This window comes from Neoarius graeffei, chromosome 4, assembly GCF_027579695.1.
Source record: "Neoarius graeffei isolate fNeoGra1 chromosome 4, fNeoGra1.pri, whole genome shotgun sequence".
In the NCBI taxonomy this organism is placed as follows: Eukaryota; Metazoa; Chordata; class Actinopteri; order Siluriformes; family Ariidae; genus Neoarius; species Neoarius graeffei.
The window spans coordinates 102,333,769-102,352,460 of record NC_083572.1 but is presented as its reverse complement, the minus strand read 5'-3'; the positions used below and the strand labels follow the sequence as shown (position 1 = coordinate 102,352,460).

At 43.0% G+C, this 18,692-nt stretch overlaps 2 protein-coding genes across 5 annotated transcripts in view; both read left to right on the top strand.

The window, feature by feature from the left end:
• Window positions 1–10,803, top strand: part of LOC132885405 (polymeric immunoglobulin receptor-like) — a 44,705-nt gene extending 33,902 nt beyond the window's left edge. Inside the window, exons 2-10 of one of the 4 annotated variants that reach the window (XM_060920057.1) lie at window positions 3,643–3,778; window positions 3,872–4,192; window positions 5,758–6,081; window positions 6,223–6,567; window positions 8,101–8,532; window positions 8,904–9,218; window positions 9,335–9,439; window positions 9,756–9,811; window positions 9,909–10,803. In XM_060920057.1, the coding sequence (XP_060776040.1) occupies window positions 3,739–3,778; window positions 3,872–4,192; window positions 5,758–6,081; window positions 6,223–6,567; window positions 8,101–8,532; window positions 8,904–9,218; window positions 9,335–9,439; window positions 9,756–9,811; window positions 9,909–9,977 (2,007 nt within the window). In that variant the 5' untranslated portion in view covers window positions 3,643–3,738 and the 3' untranslated portion in view covers window positions 9,978–10,803. Of the gene's footprint in view, window positions 1–3,466; window positions 3,779–3,871; window positions 4,193–5,757; window positions 6,082–6,222; window positions 6,568–8,100; window positions 8,533–8,903; window positions 9,219–9,334; window positions 9,440–9,755; window positions 9,812–9,908 lie in introns of those variants that run through there. The other 3 variants (XM_060920056.1, XM_060920058.1, XM_060920055.1) reach the window with 3 other exon arrangements.
• Window positions 10,804–14,961: 4,158 nt separating this feature from the next.
• Window positions 14,962–18,234, top strand: LOC132884640 (uncharacterized protein K02A2.6-like). Its single transcript, XM_060918479.1, has one exon. The coding sequence runs from the start codon at window positions 14,962–14,964 to the stop codon at window positions 18,232–18,234; it is 3,273 nt and encodes a 1,090-aa protein (XP_060774462.1).
• The last annotated feature ends 458 nt before the right edge of the window (window positions 18,235–18,692 follow it).

Below are 18,692 nucleotides of genomic sequence, written 5' to 3'. Positions count from 1 at the left end.
ACTGTTGTCTACTATCTGTGATGTTTCAGGTCATTTTATTCTCCAAGTGTTAACCAGTCAAAACTTCACACTGGTAATTGTTAATATATATGGCTATAACTCACACAAAGAGAATGATATACTACTTGAAACATTAGAGAAGCATATCCAAAATACCTTTAATAACTTTCCAATCTCAGATATTGTAATGGGGGAGATTTCAACATGATATTAAATCATAATTTGTACTGTTGGCCTCTGCGTAATCCTACCGCAGTTAATGAAAACTTGAAACTGTTTATGCAAAAATTTAACTTAGTTGATGTGTGGAGGAATAAATATCCAAACACTAAGGCTTTTACATGGAGTAATAGAAATGCCACCAGGCAATCACGGTTAGACTTCTGGCTGGTTTCTGATAATCTGAACATTGATATTAGCTAATATTATCACAACACCATTAACAGATCATAATGCAGTCTCCATTTTTATCCCCTTGCATTCTGCTTCTACTAAAGCATATAGTGCTTACTGGAAACTAAACAGCTCGCTACTACAACATGAGAAAGTAAAATCAGGCATAAAGAGGATAATAATGAAATTTTGGAACAAAGCAAGGTCTGAGGATGCTTTTGGTAGCAATTGGGAACTTTTTAAATTTAAAGCTGGTCAGTACTTGAGAAATTATGGCAGTATCTTAACCAAAAGTCGTAGATTGGAAGAAGAGAGGGTGGCCTCTAAAATAATTTTATTGTCCCAGAAGAACCCTGCTGATATGTCAGAAGAGGAAAGACTAGATTTGATTTTGGAACAAATTAATCTAAATGAATTTTACTTAAACAAGGCTAAAGGTAACTTTTTAAGGACAAGGAAGAAATGGATTGAAGAAGGTGAACAGAATCCCCGAACCCAGCGGTGGACACCTGTGGTGAGGGGAGCCGTCAGGCTGAAGAAGGAGTCCTATCAGGCTTAGTTAGCCTGTGGGTTTCCAGAGGCAGCTGATAGATACCAACGGGCCAAGCAGAACGTGGCTCAGGCAGTCACTGAAGCAAAAACTCGGATGTGGGAGGAGTTCGGTGAGGCCATGGAAAGTGACTTTCGGTCAGCCTCAAAGAGATTCTGGCAAACTGTCTGGTGGCTCAGGAAGGGGAAGCAGTGCTCTGTCCCTACTGTTTACAGTGAGGATGGAGTGCTGTTGACCTCAACTGGGGACATCGTCCGATGGTGGAAGGAATACTTTGAGGATCTCCTCAGTCCCACCTTCATGTTGTCCAAGGAGGATGCAAAGTCTGAGGGTGCTTGAGAGGACTCGCCCATCACAGGGGCTGAGGTTGCCGAGGTGATTAAAAAGCTCCTTGGTGGCCAGACTCCGGGGGTAGATGAGATTCATCCTGAGTTCCTGAAGGCATGGGATATTGTTGGGCTGTCTTGGCTGACACGCCTCTTCAACATTGTGTGGAGGTCGGGGACAGTGCAGACTGGATTGGCAGACTGGGGTGGTGGTCCTCCTTTTTAAAAAGGAGGACTGGATAGTGTGTTCCAACTATAGGGGGATCACACTTCTCAGCCTCCCTGGAAAAGCCTACTGTATGCTGGGGTGCTGGGAGAGGAGAGTCTGGTCGATAGTTGAACCTCGGATTCAGGAGGAACAATGCGGTTTTCATCCTGGTCTTGGAACACTGGACCAGCTCTTTACCCTTGCAAGGGTACTGGAAGGTGCATGGGAATTTGCCCAACCGGTCTACATGTGTTTTGTGGACCTGGAGAAGGCTTACAACCGTGTCCCTCACGGTGCCCTGTGGGGGGTGTTTTGGGAGTATGGGGTCCAGGGCCCACTACTGCAGGCCATTTGGACTCTGTATGACTGGAGCAGGAGTTTGGGTCGCATTGCTGGCAGTAAGTCAGACTCGTTTCTGGTGCATGTGAGACTCTGCCAGGACTGCCCTTTGTCGCTGGTTCTGTTAATAACTTTTATGGACAGAATTTCTAGGCACAGCCAAGGGGCAGAGGGTGTCCGGTTTGGTGGCAGCAGGATTACATCTCTGCTTTTTGCAGATGATGTGGTCCTGTTGGCTTCATCAATCTGTGATTTACAGCATGCGCTGAGACGGTTTGCAGCCAAGTGCAAAGCGGCTGGAATGAGGATCAGCACCTCCAAGTCTGTGGCCATGGCCCTCAGCCAGAAATGGGTGGAGTGCCTACTCCGAGTCAGTTGAGGTGGTTCGGGCACCTTGTTAGGATGCCCCCTGGACGCCTCTCAAGGGAGGTTTTCTGGGCATACCCCACCAGGAGGAGACCCCGAGGCAGACCCAGGACACGCTGGTGAGACTACATCTCTCGGCTGGCCTGGGAACGCCTCGGTATTCCCCTGGAAGAGCTGGTGGAGGTAGCCAGGGAGAGGGAAGTCTGCGCTGCTCTGCTTAGGCTGCTACCCCTGCAACCTGGATCCGGATAAACGGTAGAAGTTGGATGTTTTCAATAAATATTATTTAAAAAATAAAATAAAAAAGGATAAGGACTAGTCCGTCACACTGGTATTTATGTCATTACTGTCGCACGATTAAAACATGCCAAATCAGGCAGTGGGTGGGTTTTCAAAATAATAAATACATGCATGTATTTTTGTGATAAATACATATCATACTGAGCACATTTCCCACATAATCCTCACTAATGTTTTGGACAGCACTACAAAATGGCGTCTCCACTATATAGTGCCCTATATAGTGAGTAGGGAGCGATTTCAGACATAGGGAAAACTTCCAGCTTGATTACGTCAGCATTCGAAGGAGGACACACATGCATTTTGACAACGGTGGCAGATGTTGGTCACTTTGATTTCCACTGTACGTTTTACTTCCATCCTGCGAAGTCTTGTACAGGTCTCAGCAAATCTCGTCTACAGCCATTGTTTTGACATATGGACTGATATATTACATAGCATAATTCACACATTCATAAATTGCTATAGCAGTGAAGAAATAGCTGTCAGAAATGCATTCCTACATTTTATAAAATGAGAAATAGAATCTTGATGATAAAAATTTGCCTTCAGTTCCCCTTTTAACAGATACAGGGGCAGAAAGTGTCATTGTGTTACACCTCTAGTGTTCACAGATAGACAGCAAACTTGTTATGCAGGACACTGATCTAAGAACTTCAGATTATGTGAATATGTGTTTTCCCAAAGCAGCACCAGGAATTTCTACAATTCAGACAAAGTTCTGCTCTCTGATTATTAAAATGTTAATCATCCATGGTGAATACTTTAGTGTTGGGTTTAAATTGTATCTTTCTTCCTCTGTGTCACACCTTGTGGTCTAGAGGGCAGTCGAGGCCTTCTGGCAGTAGATCAGTACGCACTGACATGGAGTAATAAATATTCTCAGTAAAGTTAACACTGGAGCACTGAGAGGAAAAATAACTGTTCATAAATGTTAATATTAAATACTTGTCCACCTTCATATGATTGTTACACACTGAAAATAATAAGAGTTTCATTTTTTGTGTCAGTAATGTGAAAGTGTTTGTATTGTGTTGATGTAGTTCACATATTTCAGACACAAACTTGCTGCACAGCTCTTTCTCACAAGGCTACAAGAGGAAATGGGCGAAACAACACTTTCTTGTTAAGACACAGATTAAGACACAGATCATTTACAGGGCAGGACAGAGAGAGTAACAGCGTGTAACACAACAGGAGCTTTAGTATCTTTCTGAAGTGGAATTGGTGTGGAGATTTGCGAGTGTGAACTCAGGATGAAGATCCTCCTCATCTTCACCCTCTGTCTGATCTCAGGTAAAGAAACGCACTTCAAAATAATCCTCACTATCAGCAGCAGTGTTACAGGAAGGAAGGTTTTGCTCAGATGGATGTTTGGTGTTTTGTTAGATGGAGGAGCCTCCAAGAAAGTAACAGGATATTCAGGAGGAGGAGTCCTTATCAAGTGCAAGTATGATACAGAATACACAGAAAACCCAAAATATTTCTGTAAGGGTTCATCTCCAGGCTGTTCTGACCAAATAAAGACAGGAGATAAAAACAAGTGGGTAAATTCAGGAAGATTCTCATTGTTTGATGACACCAAATCAGCAGAGTTCAGGGTGATGATCAGAGAGCTCACTGTACAGGACAATGGGACGTACCAGTGTGCAGTTGAGAGACGTGCAGCGACAGACATTTATACACCGGTGGAACTGAAGGTCAAGGAAGGTGAGTCTCCCACCACTGCCTTCTGTTTATATACACAAAGCTTCAGTGTTAATAGCAAACAAAGTACCAAGTCATCAAACTTTAAGAACTGACTTACTATATAATAGTATAATTTTACCGTATTTTTACACTTTATGGATTTTTTTCAAATACATTTTTGTTCAAACCCTTTTCCTGGCTGAGAAACCAGTTATCTTTCAGTGCATTTTAACTTTATTTCCTGACTATATTTAAAATATCAAATTAAATTCAAACCAACCTACAGACTGCCTATAGAAGCTTTGCACCATCACGTGACCCCATAGCAACGGTATCTAGGCTGCTATGACAGGGGGCACACTTGTAGTGCTTCATTCAGATGAGTTAGTTGTTATTAATCAGTACGGGAAGGTTTTGCTGCATTTTTGGATATGCAAATTGTTTTGAACAAAACAAAGAAATCAGATTTTTTAAATTTACCAAAAGTAATTCATCATCAGGGGGAAAAACATTCAGCGGGACTTGGTGTTGAACAGGGAGTTCAAAACGCTCTGGCATGCTCACTTCATTTCCATGAAGGTAAGAATTAAAAAAAAAATTCACAACTGCAGTGTGGTTCTCATTCCTATACAATGAAGTGAACATGAGCCTCAACACAGGAGCTCAGCACAGACTCACCTTCACCGAGACTTAAAGTCCATTTATATTTGGGGATCCTTCAGAGTGCACTGTGCACTCTGAAGGATCCCCGAATGTAAATGCACTTAAAGTCCCAGTGAAGGTGAGGCTGTGCCGAGGCTCATGTTCACTTCATTGTATAAGAATGAGTACCGCACTGTAGTTGTGAATTCTTACCTTTATGGAAATGAATTGAACATATTGGGAGGGTTTTTGACCTCTCCAAATGTTTTTTTTCCCCCTTCCACGTTTAGACATTTCTGTAGTTTTTCCCTGAGGATGAATTACTTTTAGGAAATAAAAAAATCTCATGTCTTTGTTTCATTCAAAACAATTTGCACATCCAGAAACGCAGCAAAACCTACCCATACTGATCAATAACAACTAACTCATCTGAATGAAACACTACAAGCGTGCCCCCTGTCATGGCGGCATATTACCGTTGTTATGGGGTCACGTGACGGTGCAAAGCCTCAACTGAACTTTTCTGCTTCCTTCACTTACGTCCTTGTATTTATTTCAGTTCATTCTTCATTTATCTTTGCAATATTTTATTTTTATTAGCGTGTGTGTTTCTGAGCATGTTTTCTTGACTCATTATGTGTTTTCTTTGTTTGTTTTTTAACTTTTTGCTTCGACACTTCATTTTGTTTCTGATTGCCCTGTACTCTTCAGTTTGCCTGACATTTCACTCCTGCCTTTTTATGACCATCTGATTTCAATTGTCTCACTGTGACCAAACCTTTAGTAACTTTTCATACAAATTGAATCATGTGTGTAGTCAGGAATTTGCCAATGAGACATCATCTTGAAAGAAAGATATTTTATCACTTGAATTCCACCATAAAATTTTAATAGTAATTTACAGTTTTAGTTAATTAAGCATGATTTGAACTTGTTTTGAACAGGGGACTTGGTCTCTAGAGAAGTGAGAGCATATGCAGGGGGAGGAATCAACATCAAGTGCAGATGTGAGGATGAAGATAAAGACAAACCAAAATCTTTCTGTAAGAACAGAGCTGATCAGCAGTGTTTTAATCAAATAACAACAAAACTAAACAGTGAATGGTCAAATGATGGCAGATTCTCAATTCATGACAACAGAAGTTCAGGATTCTTCAGTGTGTTTATCAGAGAGCTGATTACAGAGGACACTGGAACATATTCGTGTGCTGTTGTTGTGTCTGATGAGATAGAGACCTACACTGTAGTGAAGCTGAATGTAACAGAAGGTGAGTAGCTATAATTGTGTGTTTTAGCAGAAGAAACATGCTGTGATTTTATTTATATGTAAATTTACTGTATGCGTGGTGTTAGTCAGAGCTAGGACACACATACACATATAAACTGATCAGATTGGTTGTGATTTGCAGATCTGTCCTATGAGAAGTCCATCAGTAAGACTTTTCATGTCGGAGGAGATTTGAACATCAGCTGTAAATACCCAGGATCCCTCAGGAGTGACCCCAAGTTCCTCTGCAAGACGAGGCTGCAAAAAGCTGCTTGTTCTTATAAAGAATCTGTTAAAGAAAGTAGAAAGAATATAAATATAGGGAAATTCTCCCTGTATGATGACAGAGCAAAAGACATCTTCACTGTGATTATTAGAAATGCGGTTGGGTGGGACTCTGGTGAATACTGGTGTGGAGCTGAAGCAGCCTGGACATCTGATCATGGATACAAGGTTTATTTCACACAGATCAACCTGAAAGCTACTGGTGAGTTTCTAGAGACATGCAGACACATTATATTAACTATTCTGACACTGTCAGTGCACATCCTAACCAAAACTAGCCTATGATATAACAATAATATAGTGATAATCCCAGTATAAAAATATTTTTGCTTCAGTACTCTTCCTGTGCTTTATCAGATGTACAAACAGCAGTCAGTATTACTGAAGTTTGTCTGTGAAGATTCTCAGTCATCCAGGTCATAGTAAACTGTGGATGGTAAAAGAGAGCAACTGGACTTGCTTGAAGATTCTTGAAGACATTTCACCTGTCATCCAAAAGGCTTCTTCAATTCTGTTCTGGAATGTTGTGTTTGTAGTAGATCCTCCTGAGTTTCTCAGATAGACCAGAAATGTAGGGAATGACAATGTTCTTGCGTTGTTGTCCTCCTTGTACTGCAGTACCTACTCTTCGACTCTCACCACCCACTGGAACACAAATTGGGGGTCATTAGGACTTTGCAACACAGGGCTCAGAACATTCCTACAACAGTAGAGGGAAAAGAGAAGGAGCAGAATCACATCAAGAAAGCACTTCAGAACTGCGGGTATCCCAACTGGGCTTTCTTCAAGAGCAAAAAAAGGAACATAACAGACAAGGAGGACAACAGGAACAAACGCAAGAACATTGTCATTCCCTACATTTCTGGTCTATCTGAGAAACTCAGGAGGATCTTCTACAAACACAACATTCCGGTACATTTCAGACCCAGTAACACCCTGAAGCAGAAACTGGTCCACCCTAAGGACAGAATTGCCAGACACAAACAGGACAATGTTGTGTATGCAATTCAGTGCAGTGAGGAATGCACGGACACATATATTGGGGAAACAAAACAACTGCTTCACAGGCACATGGCTCAACACAGGAGAGCCAGTTCCTCAGGCCAGGACTCTGCTGTCTATCTTCATCTTAACAACAAAGGACACTCATTTCAGGATTGCAACATACGCATTTTAGCCAGAGAGGATCGTTGGTATGAGCGAGGAGTTAAAGAAGCCATTTTTGTCAACCTGGAATGGCCATCACTGAACAGAGGTGGGGGTCTAAGACATAATTTATCAGCCACCTACAATGCAGTCCTTGGCACACTTCCCAGACAACTGAATGCACACCAAAACCCAGCTGTTTTCAGTGACTCACAGGAGGACAGAGAGAACCAGCGATCCATTGATTACCCCAACGACTCTCGAGGCCGTTTACACCCAGCCCCCAGTGACCCACACCAACAGGATGACTCAATGACACCTTAGGATTGCTTTTCATCCATGAGAGGATAAATACCTGATACTCCCTATTCGTCAGACAGAACTGAAGAAGCCTTTCGGATGACAGGTGAAACATCTTCAAGAATCTTCAAGCAAGTCCAGTTGCTCTCTTTTACCACCCACAATATTACTGAAGTTCCACACATCCAAAATGTATATGGAATAGTGTTGCATCTTTCCCGCTATCAGTCATATACTTGATTTACTCACTTTGTCATTCATTATCTAACTCCACTTTTCACTTCTTTAGATCCTCGTGTCCCAGTTTCAACCTCGAAACCAACACAACCTTCATCATCACCGGCATCGCCATCATCACCACCACCATCATCGCCATCATCACCGCCATCACCACGACCAGCATCATTGCAATCGCCAACATCACCACCATCATCATCATCACCACTGCCATCATCACCGCTATCACCATCAACGCCACCATCACCATCATCGCCATCATCACCGCCATCACCACGACCATCATCATTGCAATCGCCAACATCATCACCACTGCCATCATCACCACTATCATCATCATCGCCACCATCACCATCGCCATCATCACCATCATTGCCATCGCCATCATCACCATCATTGCCATCATCACCATCATCACCATCCACATCTCTACTTGTCACAAATAAATACAAGTCCGGGCCTACACCAGCTTTTCTTCCACCAGGTTCTGCTCAGATCACTTTCATCTCCATAGTCTATCTACATGACTCTGATGAATCTGATCCCTTATGAATGATCAGCATGTAGGTTAAAGTGACTGACTGTCTGTTTCCCTTCCAGGATTTCTAGTTTCCATTGTGATCCCTTTGATATAGCCTATGATATAATGATAATATAGTGATAATCCCAGTATAAATTTTTTTCTTCCGTACTCTTCCTGTGCTTTATCAGATGTACAAACAGCAGTCAGTATTAGTGACGTTCCACACATCCAAAATGTATAGGGAATAGTGTTGCATCTGTACCACTATCAGTCAAATACTAGATTTACTCACTTTGTCATTCATTATCTAACAACACTTTTCACTTCTTTAGATCATCGTGTCCCAGTTTCAACCTCGAAACCAACACAACCTTCATCACTGCCATCACCATCATCACCACCATCACCATTGCCATCATCACCATCATTGCCATCACCATCATCGCCATCATCACGATCATCATCATCATCGCAATCGCCAACATTACCACCATCATCATCATCATCATCACCGCCACCATCACCATCGCCATCATTGCCATCATCATCATCGCCATCATCACCATCATCATCACCATCACCATCCACACCTCTACTTATCACAAATAAATACAAGTCCGGGCCTACATCAGCTTTTCTTCCACCAGGTTCTGCTCAGATCACTTTCATCTCCATAGTCTATCTACATGACTCTGATGAATCTGATCCCTTATGAATGATCAGCATGTAGGTTAAAGTGACTGACTGTCTGTTTCCCTTCCAGGATTTCTAGTATCCACTGTGATCCCTGTGTCTGGAATTCTGCTGCTGTTTCTGATTGGAATCTCATTTGTTTTTGTGATTGTACAAAGAAGACACAAGATGCGAGGTACCCACATACAAACACAACACATTCTCTAATGTTTAACACATTCAGTTTAGTGTGAACTGTTCATGGTACAGCAGGTACTATTGCTGCATCACAGTTTTAGTGTCCAGTATTCAATCCTGGCCTTGGGTTACTCTTTTGAATGTCCCACCAAACAAAAACATGCTGGTCGGTGGATATGTGACGCCCTGTAATGGACTAGTGTAAAGCATTTACTGGAAATGAATGATTCATAACTGATTCCAAAATGTAACGAAATCCAAAATTAAAAGTGACAATTTATGACAATTACTGATGATTTGACTGCTGTTTTCAGCAGGTAGAGCTGCTACTGGCAGGAGTTCTGTTGAAATCTCAGGAAATGAACATGAGGTAATTGTGTGTGTGTGTGTAAGTACCAAAGCTTATTGTCTATTGTAAAAAAAAAAGTGTGAAAACATTTATATTTTTTGTTTCTCTTTCCTCCCAGGTTCCTCTTACTGTCTGTGAGTCTGAGGAGATTGAAGACACCAGGCGACTTTCACACACCAGACTGTGAACTTCCACAGTTTAACTGTTCTGCTCAGCTACCAACAATCTCCTCTGATCCTCAAACTATTGATACAAACACAGAGTTACCCACAAGCCCCTGTGATTCTGCTGTTCATTCTACTGCTCAATTACCCACAATCCCCTCTGATCAGGACATCTACTCCACAGCTCAGTTACCAACATGAGATAGAAAAGCCTATCTCGGCAGTACTGGACATGAGGCAGGAATACAACCTCTGAGGAACACCAGCTCATCGTAGTCTCTGGAATTTTCTATAATTTTACAATAATTTCAGATTGTTGATTTTTAAAAAATGATCACAGATTGTGACTATATTCATCTTTGTATTTGACCCATTTTGAATAGCTATATGTACCATATGTGTTGTATGTATGGAGTGCCGTATGTATTGTCTGTGTGGACTATGGTATGTTTTGCAAGAAATGCAGTATGTATTGTATGAATCGAGAATGCATTATACTGATTATAAGAGTATGATTTTAAGTTGTATCTTTACAGATCGTGAGTGGGAGAAGGAAGAGAAAAGTAAAGACATTCATCTCAGCCTATTAGCTTGACTTGCTCACTTCCCTTCTTATTTTTCGCACGATTGCCACCATCTTGCTTTCTCTGATAGTGACTACACTCATTATTACTGCTCTGCACACTGATCTCAGCCATCCTCATGCTCTCTGTCACAGTAAAGACACTGATTCAGTCATGGATTCTTTATCAGTTAAAGGAGCACAGTGTATTTTTACCATTTAGAATGTTTTTTTTTTTATGTAGCGTTAATTAAGCACTGTTCAGTTTTGATGTTATTTGCAGAATGTTCCACAATAAACTTTGAAACTTTCTCAAGTGCATCGCAGTAAGTGATCATCTCAGGCCAGTATTTAAACCAATATGTAGCCCAGCCTACTAAAGGCATAGACAGAAAATAAATAAATTTTAAAAGTAATAAATAATTTGTTAAATGCTGTTAAAAGCAATTAAAACATTTTAAGTTCATATACAGTGTTTATTTAAAAAAATTATAATACATTTTCAAAGTAAAATAATTCTAAAAGCAGTTGATAATGAAATGTTTGTCATGTGTTAAATAAAGTTCATTGAAATTCAAATAGCTTGCTTGTCATACACAGGTAAAAACGTGTTCAGTTTCTACCTAACCTCCATGTCAAACTGTCTATCTTGCTAATTCTTTAATTGTATTGGATGTGATAAACTAGGAGCCTAATCAGATCGTTGTTGTGGCGGGATGTCACAGAGACCCCGTAGCATGTGTGAGTTTAGAGAAGTAGAGAGACGAGAGACGATAAGCAGACATACAGAGAGAATATCCGAGCCGGAGAATTATGACAAATACCATGGTGGATGCAGAGTTTACCGACTGGTAAAAGTCATTAGGAGGCTTGCGGAAGGTAAATACTTCTGTGTGCTTATGTTATGCTGTTTCTGTATGTTACAGTGTGAAAATTGTAAATGCTATTCGTGATTAGCATATTAGCTGCTAGCAATGTTAGCACATGTTGTATAGATGCATTAGTATGTATTGCTTTGCACCGTTACCATGTGTTGATGTTGTAAGTTAAGTTAAAGTCATAATGGACTTGGACTGTGTTTATTGAAGCTTTGAAATTAGAACAGAGACTAGGAAACTTGTTTATGTTTGCTTAAGGATAAGACCAGGAGGCAATCCTTGGACTTTTTGAGAAGTATAGAAGATTTCGATCAGCAGCTATTCCTCTCTTTTTCACACGTATTTGTGTTGCCGCCAGAAGTTGTCGCTTCGTGTCCTCATGTTCCAGCACCAGATCCCTTTTCTTCATCAGCTCATCACTCAGCAAACCCAGTGACTGAGGAGGTTGTGAGTAACTAAACTGTTGCACGTGCATATATATATATATATATATATATATATATATATATATATATATATATATATATATAAAATTATTTGATCCCTTGCTGATTTTGTAAGTTTGTCCACTGACAAAGAAATGAACATTCTATAATTTTAATGGTAGGTTTATTTTAACTGTGAGACACAAAACATCAAAAAGAAAATCCAGAAAATAACTTCATATAAAAGATATAAACTGATTTGCATTTCTTTGAGTGAAATAAGTATTTGAACCCTCTAGCAAACAAGACTTAGTATTTGGTGGCAAAACCCTTGTTGGCAAGCACAGCGGTCAGACGTTTCTTGTAGTTGATGACCAGGTTTGCGCACATGTCAGGAGGAATTTTGGTCCACTCCTCTTTGCAAATCATCTCTAGATCATTAAGGTTTTGAGGCTGTCGCTTCGCAACTCGGAGCTTCAGCTCCCTCCATAGGTTTTCTATGAGATTAAGGTCCGGAGACTGGCTAGGCCACTTCATGACCTTAATGTGCTTCTTCTTGAGCCACTCCTTTGTTGCCTTGGCTGTATGTTTTGGGTCATTGTCATGCTGGAAGACCTATCCACGACCCATTTTCAGTGTCCTGGCAGAGGGAAGGAGGTTGTCACTCAAGATTTTACAGTACATGGCCACGTCCATTCTTCCGTTGATGCGGTGAAGTAGTCCTGTGCCCTTAGCAGAGAAACACCCCCAAAGCATAATGTTTCCACCTCCATGCTTGACAGTGGGGATGGTGTTCTTCGGGTCATAGTCAGCATTTTTCTTCCTCCAAACACGGCGAGTTGAGTTAATGCCAAAGAGCTCGATTTTGGTCTCATCTGACCACAGCACCTTCTCCCAGTCACTCTCAGAACCATTCAGGCAGTACTCGAGTTGAGGGGGGATGGGGGGGATGCCATCCCCCCTGGAATAAAAAATGGTCAAAATCATCCCCCCTCTAAAACGGGCATCCCCCCTCCCTTCCCTTGAGCAATTTTATCAATAAATGTGGACATTACTTCTATTTAACATTGGAATTAGAAATGCCATTCCACATAGCTTTGCTGAAACTGAGCATACAATAAGCTACCGCGAGAGAGGGCACGCGCAAGTGAAGCGTTTGAGGAGGTGACATTCAGTTGGGGTTCCGTTATTTTTTATTTCATTTGGTGTCAGTGACAGCAGCGGATTGCAGCATCATGGCCAAGCGGAGTGGACAGCAAGACCTAAGCAAGTTCGGATTTAAGATCACAAGAAAAAACATTTCAGGAGGTAAGTCAAGAGTTACGAATATCAGTCACACTTTCTGTGAGCCCACTATCGTGCTGTAAAGTTACCGATATGTAGCCTAATTTGTGGGCGGCGGATAACAACACAGCTATCATAATGAATGTTAGTTTGGAGTCTAGCCAGCTATCGATAGCTTACTCAGGTTCATGTTAGCTTTGATTTCTTGTATAAGGCCTGGACATTCGTTTGTTATTCTTCAGGCAACAAAAAGTGTTATTCAAGACAGGAAGGCTAAAATAAATGACACTAGCAGTTTTGAAGGCTTCATTGCCTCATTAGAGAGCCGGTCACAACATGTAAGGCTGATTTACAATTTACTGTTGCTTGTTTTAGCTTATTGGTTACCTACCTACCTCTGTATTTAATTCAGTGTTCCCAATGTTCAGCTTTGAATAAAAATTCTATTGACTTGATATGAAAAGATTCAGTTGTTCATTTACATTGTCTGCTGAGGTTTTAATAAATTATTTACCAAACGATTTAAAAGGAGCCTACCATGACTATGAAGTTACACTTCAAATTTGTCATCTGCATTTCACCCTAATATGGAGAATGTGGTAGGTATGTCAGCCAGGAGACTGACTAAATATGACACATGACATCCACACCCAGGGGCGGTCCTGGGGGCGGTCTGACCGGGCAGCCGCCCGGGGTGGCATCGCGGGGGGGCGGCACGAGCGCGGGCGCGAAAAAAAACCCCCGCCCCTGTTATGTTTGTCATATTTGTCCACACCCACTTGCCGTAGTTTTAGTCTGGGAATATTGGGTAATCCGGATCTTGGTGGTGTGTAGCATGTACGATTCAGTAAAGCGGCATGTTCGAGCCTACTCCTGTCTCCCGGGTATTATTAATGTCTGAAAGTGAGTACATATGCAACAAGTGGCGACGAGGATATCATCACTCCACGCGAGCTGATTACGTGACAGTCACCGAGGCGGTATTTCTTTTTTAATGGGGAAGGGATGCTTGATTATGTCCAGCTCTTCTTCTGAGGAGGAAATACACTGCGCTGCGGCGGGATCCGACGGCGGACACGCCAGTGTTAATTCGCGCCCAACGAGTCAAGCTGAACAGAGGGAACCAACCCCAACAATGGCTGGAGTTGTCGGTAATATCGGCCCTTTTGATGAGAATGTTGAACAATGGAGCTCGTACTCCGAACATTTTGATTACTTTGTCCTGGCAAACGGCATTGCTAATCACAAAATTGTACCCACCTTCCTAGCCGTGATGGGACCTAAAACATTCAACCTGTTACATGACCTGCTTCAACCCACAAAGCCTGGGGAAAAGATATATGCGGAAATAGTCAAGGTCTTGTCAGAACATTATTCACCGAAACCACTGTTAATCGCTGAAAGGTTCAGATTTCATAAGCGTGACCAAGAAGAAGGAGAGTCGGTTTCTTTGTTTGTGGCAGCGCTGAGAAAATTGGCGGAACATTGTGAGTTTGGGAATGTTCTAAACGACACATTAAGAGACAGGCTAGTGTGCGGCCTTAAAGATGAAGCAGCACAGAAAAAGTTGCTCACCACTAAAAATCTAACACTGGATAAGGCGATTAGCATTAGTCTATCCATGGAAATGGCATCAAAGGAAGCTCAACAGCTTCACGCAACCACCAAAGTGCACACAGTGAGCTCAGACAAAATGCAGGGGCCATGTTACCGTTGCGGCAGAATGGGGCACCTAGCCACGACATGCAGATGCAAGGATATGGATTGCCGTCACTGTGGGAAATGAGGCCACATAGAGCGAGTGTGTCAAAGCAAAAGAATCGCGGGGAAAGTTAACAAAAATGAGGGTAATGACAAAATGTTTGCAAACAGGCAAGACTACCGGAAGGAAAAGAAAAAGAGGCCAGTCCACACAGTGAGACAAAATGAACAGTCTAGCGAGTCTGATGAAGAATCAGAGGTGAGTGTGCATTCTCTGAAAATATATAAAGTGGATGCAGATGATGAGGGTTACTGGGCAAAACCCCTGTTAGAAGGACACCCCATAAATATGCAGATTGACACTGGATCCAAAGCGTCCATCCTCTCTAAAAAGGTGTATAGGAGGCACCTACAACATTTGCCTTTGCGACCCTCAGACACCAGATTTAGCACTTACCTCGGTGAACCAGTGCCAATGGCTGGTATGACTGACGTCACCGTTCAAACCGAAAACCAAGTGAGGAAACTCCCCGTCTATGTGGCTATGGGTAATTGCCCCTCTATCTTGGGCAGAGTCTGGTTAGAGAACCTGCAACTAAACTGGCAAACCGTAAAGATGCTGTCTCCCAGCGCCAGAAAACTAGAAACTGTTTTACAGAGACACCAAGAGGTCTTCAAAAATGAGCTGGGCCTAATGAAAGACATTACTGTTAAACTGAGCCTCAAAACAGATGCGAGGCCGAAATTCTTGAAAGCTAGGCCTGTGCCCTACGCCATACGCTCGAAGGTCGATGCTGAACTGGATGCCCTGGTCGCCAGTGGCGTGCTGGAGCCAGTAGCAATTAGCGAGTGGGCAACGCCTATCGTCCCGGTGTCAAAGAGAAATGGGGATATCCGAATTTGTGGGGATTTCAAGGTGACGTTGAATCCTGTACTTGCTCCAGAACAATATCCTTTGCCACACATTGATGATTTGTTTGCTGGACTCAGTCACGGACAAAAGTTTAGCAAAATAGATCTAAATCAAGCCTACTTGCAGATGGCTGTCGAAGAGGAGTCTCGAGAGCTACTCACCATAACGACACAAAAGGGCCTGTTCAGATTTTGTCGACTTCCTTTTGGAATCACATCAGCCCCTGCCCATTTCCAGCGTGCCATGGACCAGATCCTCAATGGTCTCCCTGGCATACAATGCTACCTTGACGACATCCTCTGCACAGGAGCCACCGATGAAGAACACCTGCGCAACCTCGACGCAGTCCTTCAGTGCTTGCAGGATTATGGCCTTAGAGTGCGTAAGGACAAGTGCGAATTCTTCAAGCCATCAGTCGAATATCTGGGGCATGTTATCGATGCCAGTGGGTTGCACACTGCACCATCCAAGAGCCGTGCCATTGCAGATGCGCTGCCACCCGAAAATGTGGGTCAATTACGCTCCTTCCTGGGATTACTAAACTACTATGGCCGGTTTATACCCAACTTAGCATCCACACTGAAACCGTTGCACAGCTTGCTCTGTAAAGGAAAAGCCTGGAAATGGAATGAAGCATGTCAGCAGGCTTTTCAGCAAGCTAAGGATACACTGTTGAAGTCGGGGGTGCTCACACACTTTGACCCCTCTCTGCCCATACAACTCGCCTGTGATGCCTCTCCCTATGGAGTAGGAGCTGTCATTTCCCACATATTGCCGAATGGGGAAGAAAAACCTATTGCCTTTGCATCACGAACATTAAATAAAGCAGAGTCTAATTATGCACAGATAGAGAGAGAAGCCCTGAGCATTGTCTTTGGTGTTCGGCGTTTTCATCAATATCTGTATGGGCGGCGGTTCACCCTCCTCACTGATCACAGGCCTCTCACCACAATCCTGGGGCCACACTCCGGCATACCATCATTGGCAGCGAGCCGCATGCAGCGTTGGGCCATGCTGTTATCCGCCCATTCATACGAGATAAAATATCGCAAGGCAGACCGACACCAAAATGCAGATGGTTTATCTAGGCTTCCGTTGCCTGTTACCAAACCCGACAACAGTGTAGAGATTTTCTACTTTAGCCAGGTAGAGGGGGCACCGGTCACAGCTGTACAGGTGAAGAGGGCAACTCGCACTGACCCTGTGTTGGCGAGAGTCATGGATATGGTAACAAAGGGGCACTCCATTAGCAATATTCCAGGTTTTCAGCCTTACCTGTCAAGGAAGACGGAGCTGTCAATACAGTCGGGATGTTTGCTGTGGGGAAGGAGGGTGGTCATTCCACCAACACTACGCAAGACTGTTCTCCAACAACTGCATGCAGGCCATAGCGGAATTGTGCGCATGAAGGAATTGGCAAGGAGTTTCTTTTGGTGGCCAGGAGTGGACCGAGAGATCGAGAGTGTGGCTAAGTGTTGCCACACGTGCCAGAGGGTCCAGAACATTCCCCAGCTAGCGCCCTTACACCCCTGGGAGTTCCCAGAAGAACCATGGCAGCGAGTCCATGTAGATTTTGCGGGTCCAGTGGAAGGCCAGATGCTTCTGGTTGCAGTGGATGCCCATAGCAAATGGCCTGAGGTGGCAGTTATGAAATCCACCACAGCAGCTAAAACCATTGAGAAAATTGGGGAAATGTTCAGCCGTTTTGGATGTCCCGTGCAATTGGTCTCTGACAATGGGCCCCAGCTAGTGTCAGAAGAAATGAGCACCTTCTTGCAAGTGAACGGGGTGCAGCACATCAAATCAGCACCTTTTCATCCAGCTACTAACGGGTTAGCTGAAAGGTTTGTGCAAACCCTTAAACATGCACTGAAGACGTCTCAGGGCCAGGGGTCCTTTCATCAGCGGCTGCACCAATTTCTGTTAACTTACAGAAATACACCTCATGCTACAACTAAGTCTTCTCCAGCATCCCTGATGTTCAAGAGGGACCTGCGGTCTCACTTTGATCTGCTTAAACCTGCTGCTGTGAAAGACACTGTTCAAAAGCAACAAGAGAAACAGATACAGCAGCGCCGACAGACCAAGGAAAGGAACTTCGCACCTGGTGACTACGTGCTGGCCAGGAATTACAGTGCAGGTTCACAGTGGGTGCAGGCGACCATAGTGGCAAAGACGGGTCCAGTCTCATACACCCTCCAGACTGCTGATGGTCGTATGTGGAAGAGCCATGTCGACCAAATCCTACTGAGTGCAGCACCAGCACCCACACAGCCCTCCATGGTTGGCAGTGGGGATCTATTGGAGGATGACGGTACTGACACCATGGCAGCCCCTGGGGGGGCTCCCGTTCCTGAGGTAGCTGTACCTGAGCTTCCGCCAGAGATGCAGGTGGGGTTGCCACCCCCATCTCCGGCAGTGGGGTCAACGTCCCAAAAGGGCGTTACACCAGGCTTTTCCCGGGAGCGCCGATATCCGGAAAGGGAGCGACGTCCACCCAAGCGAATGGACTTGTGAATTTAGTACGGCATACCCAACCATCTGGGTCAGAATAATACCCAGGGATGCCGTCACAGGGTGAGGCAGTCTACCCTCGCCCCGTAGGTTCTATATTGTCTGTGAGTATGTGTATGTATGTGTGTATGTATGTGTGTATATATGTGTATATATATATATATATATATATATGTGTGTGTGTATATATATATATATATATATATATATATATATATATGTGTATGTATGTGTGTGTATATATATATATATATATATATATATATATATATATATATATATATATATATGTATGTGTGTGTATATAAAAAGGTTCTCATTTATGGTTCAACCCCCCTTGCTGCTGTTTACTACATTTTTCTAAAATATGATTTTGGTTTTATTTGTCATTTTTGTGTATGGGGGACTTCTATTCTAAGGGGGAAGGAAATGTTATGTTTGTTATATTTGTCCACACCCAC

What these genes read in the sequence shown, in the direction of transcription:
- LOC132884640 (XM_060918479.1), top strand. Translation starts at nt 14,962, where the DNA reads ATGTTTGCAAACAGGCAAGACTACCGGAAGGAAAAGAAAAAGAGGCCA.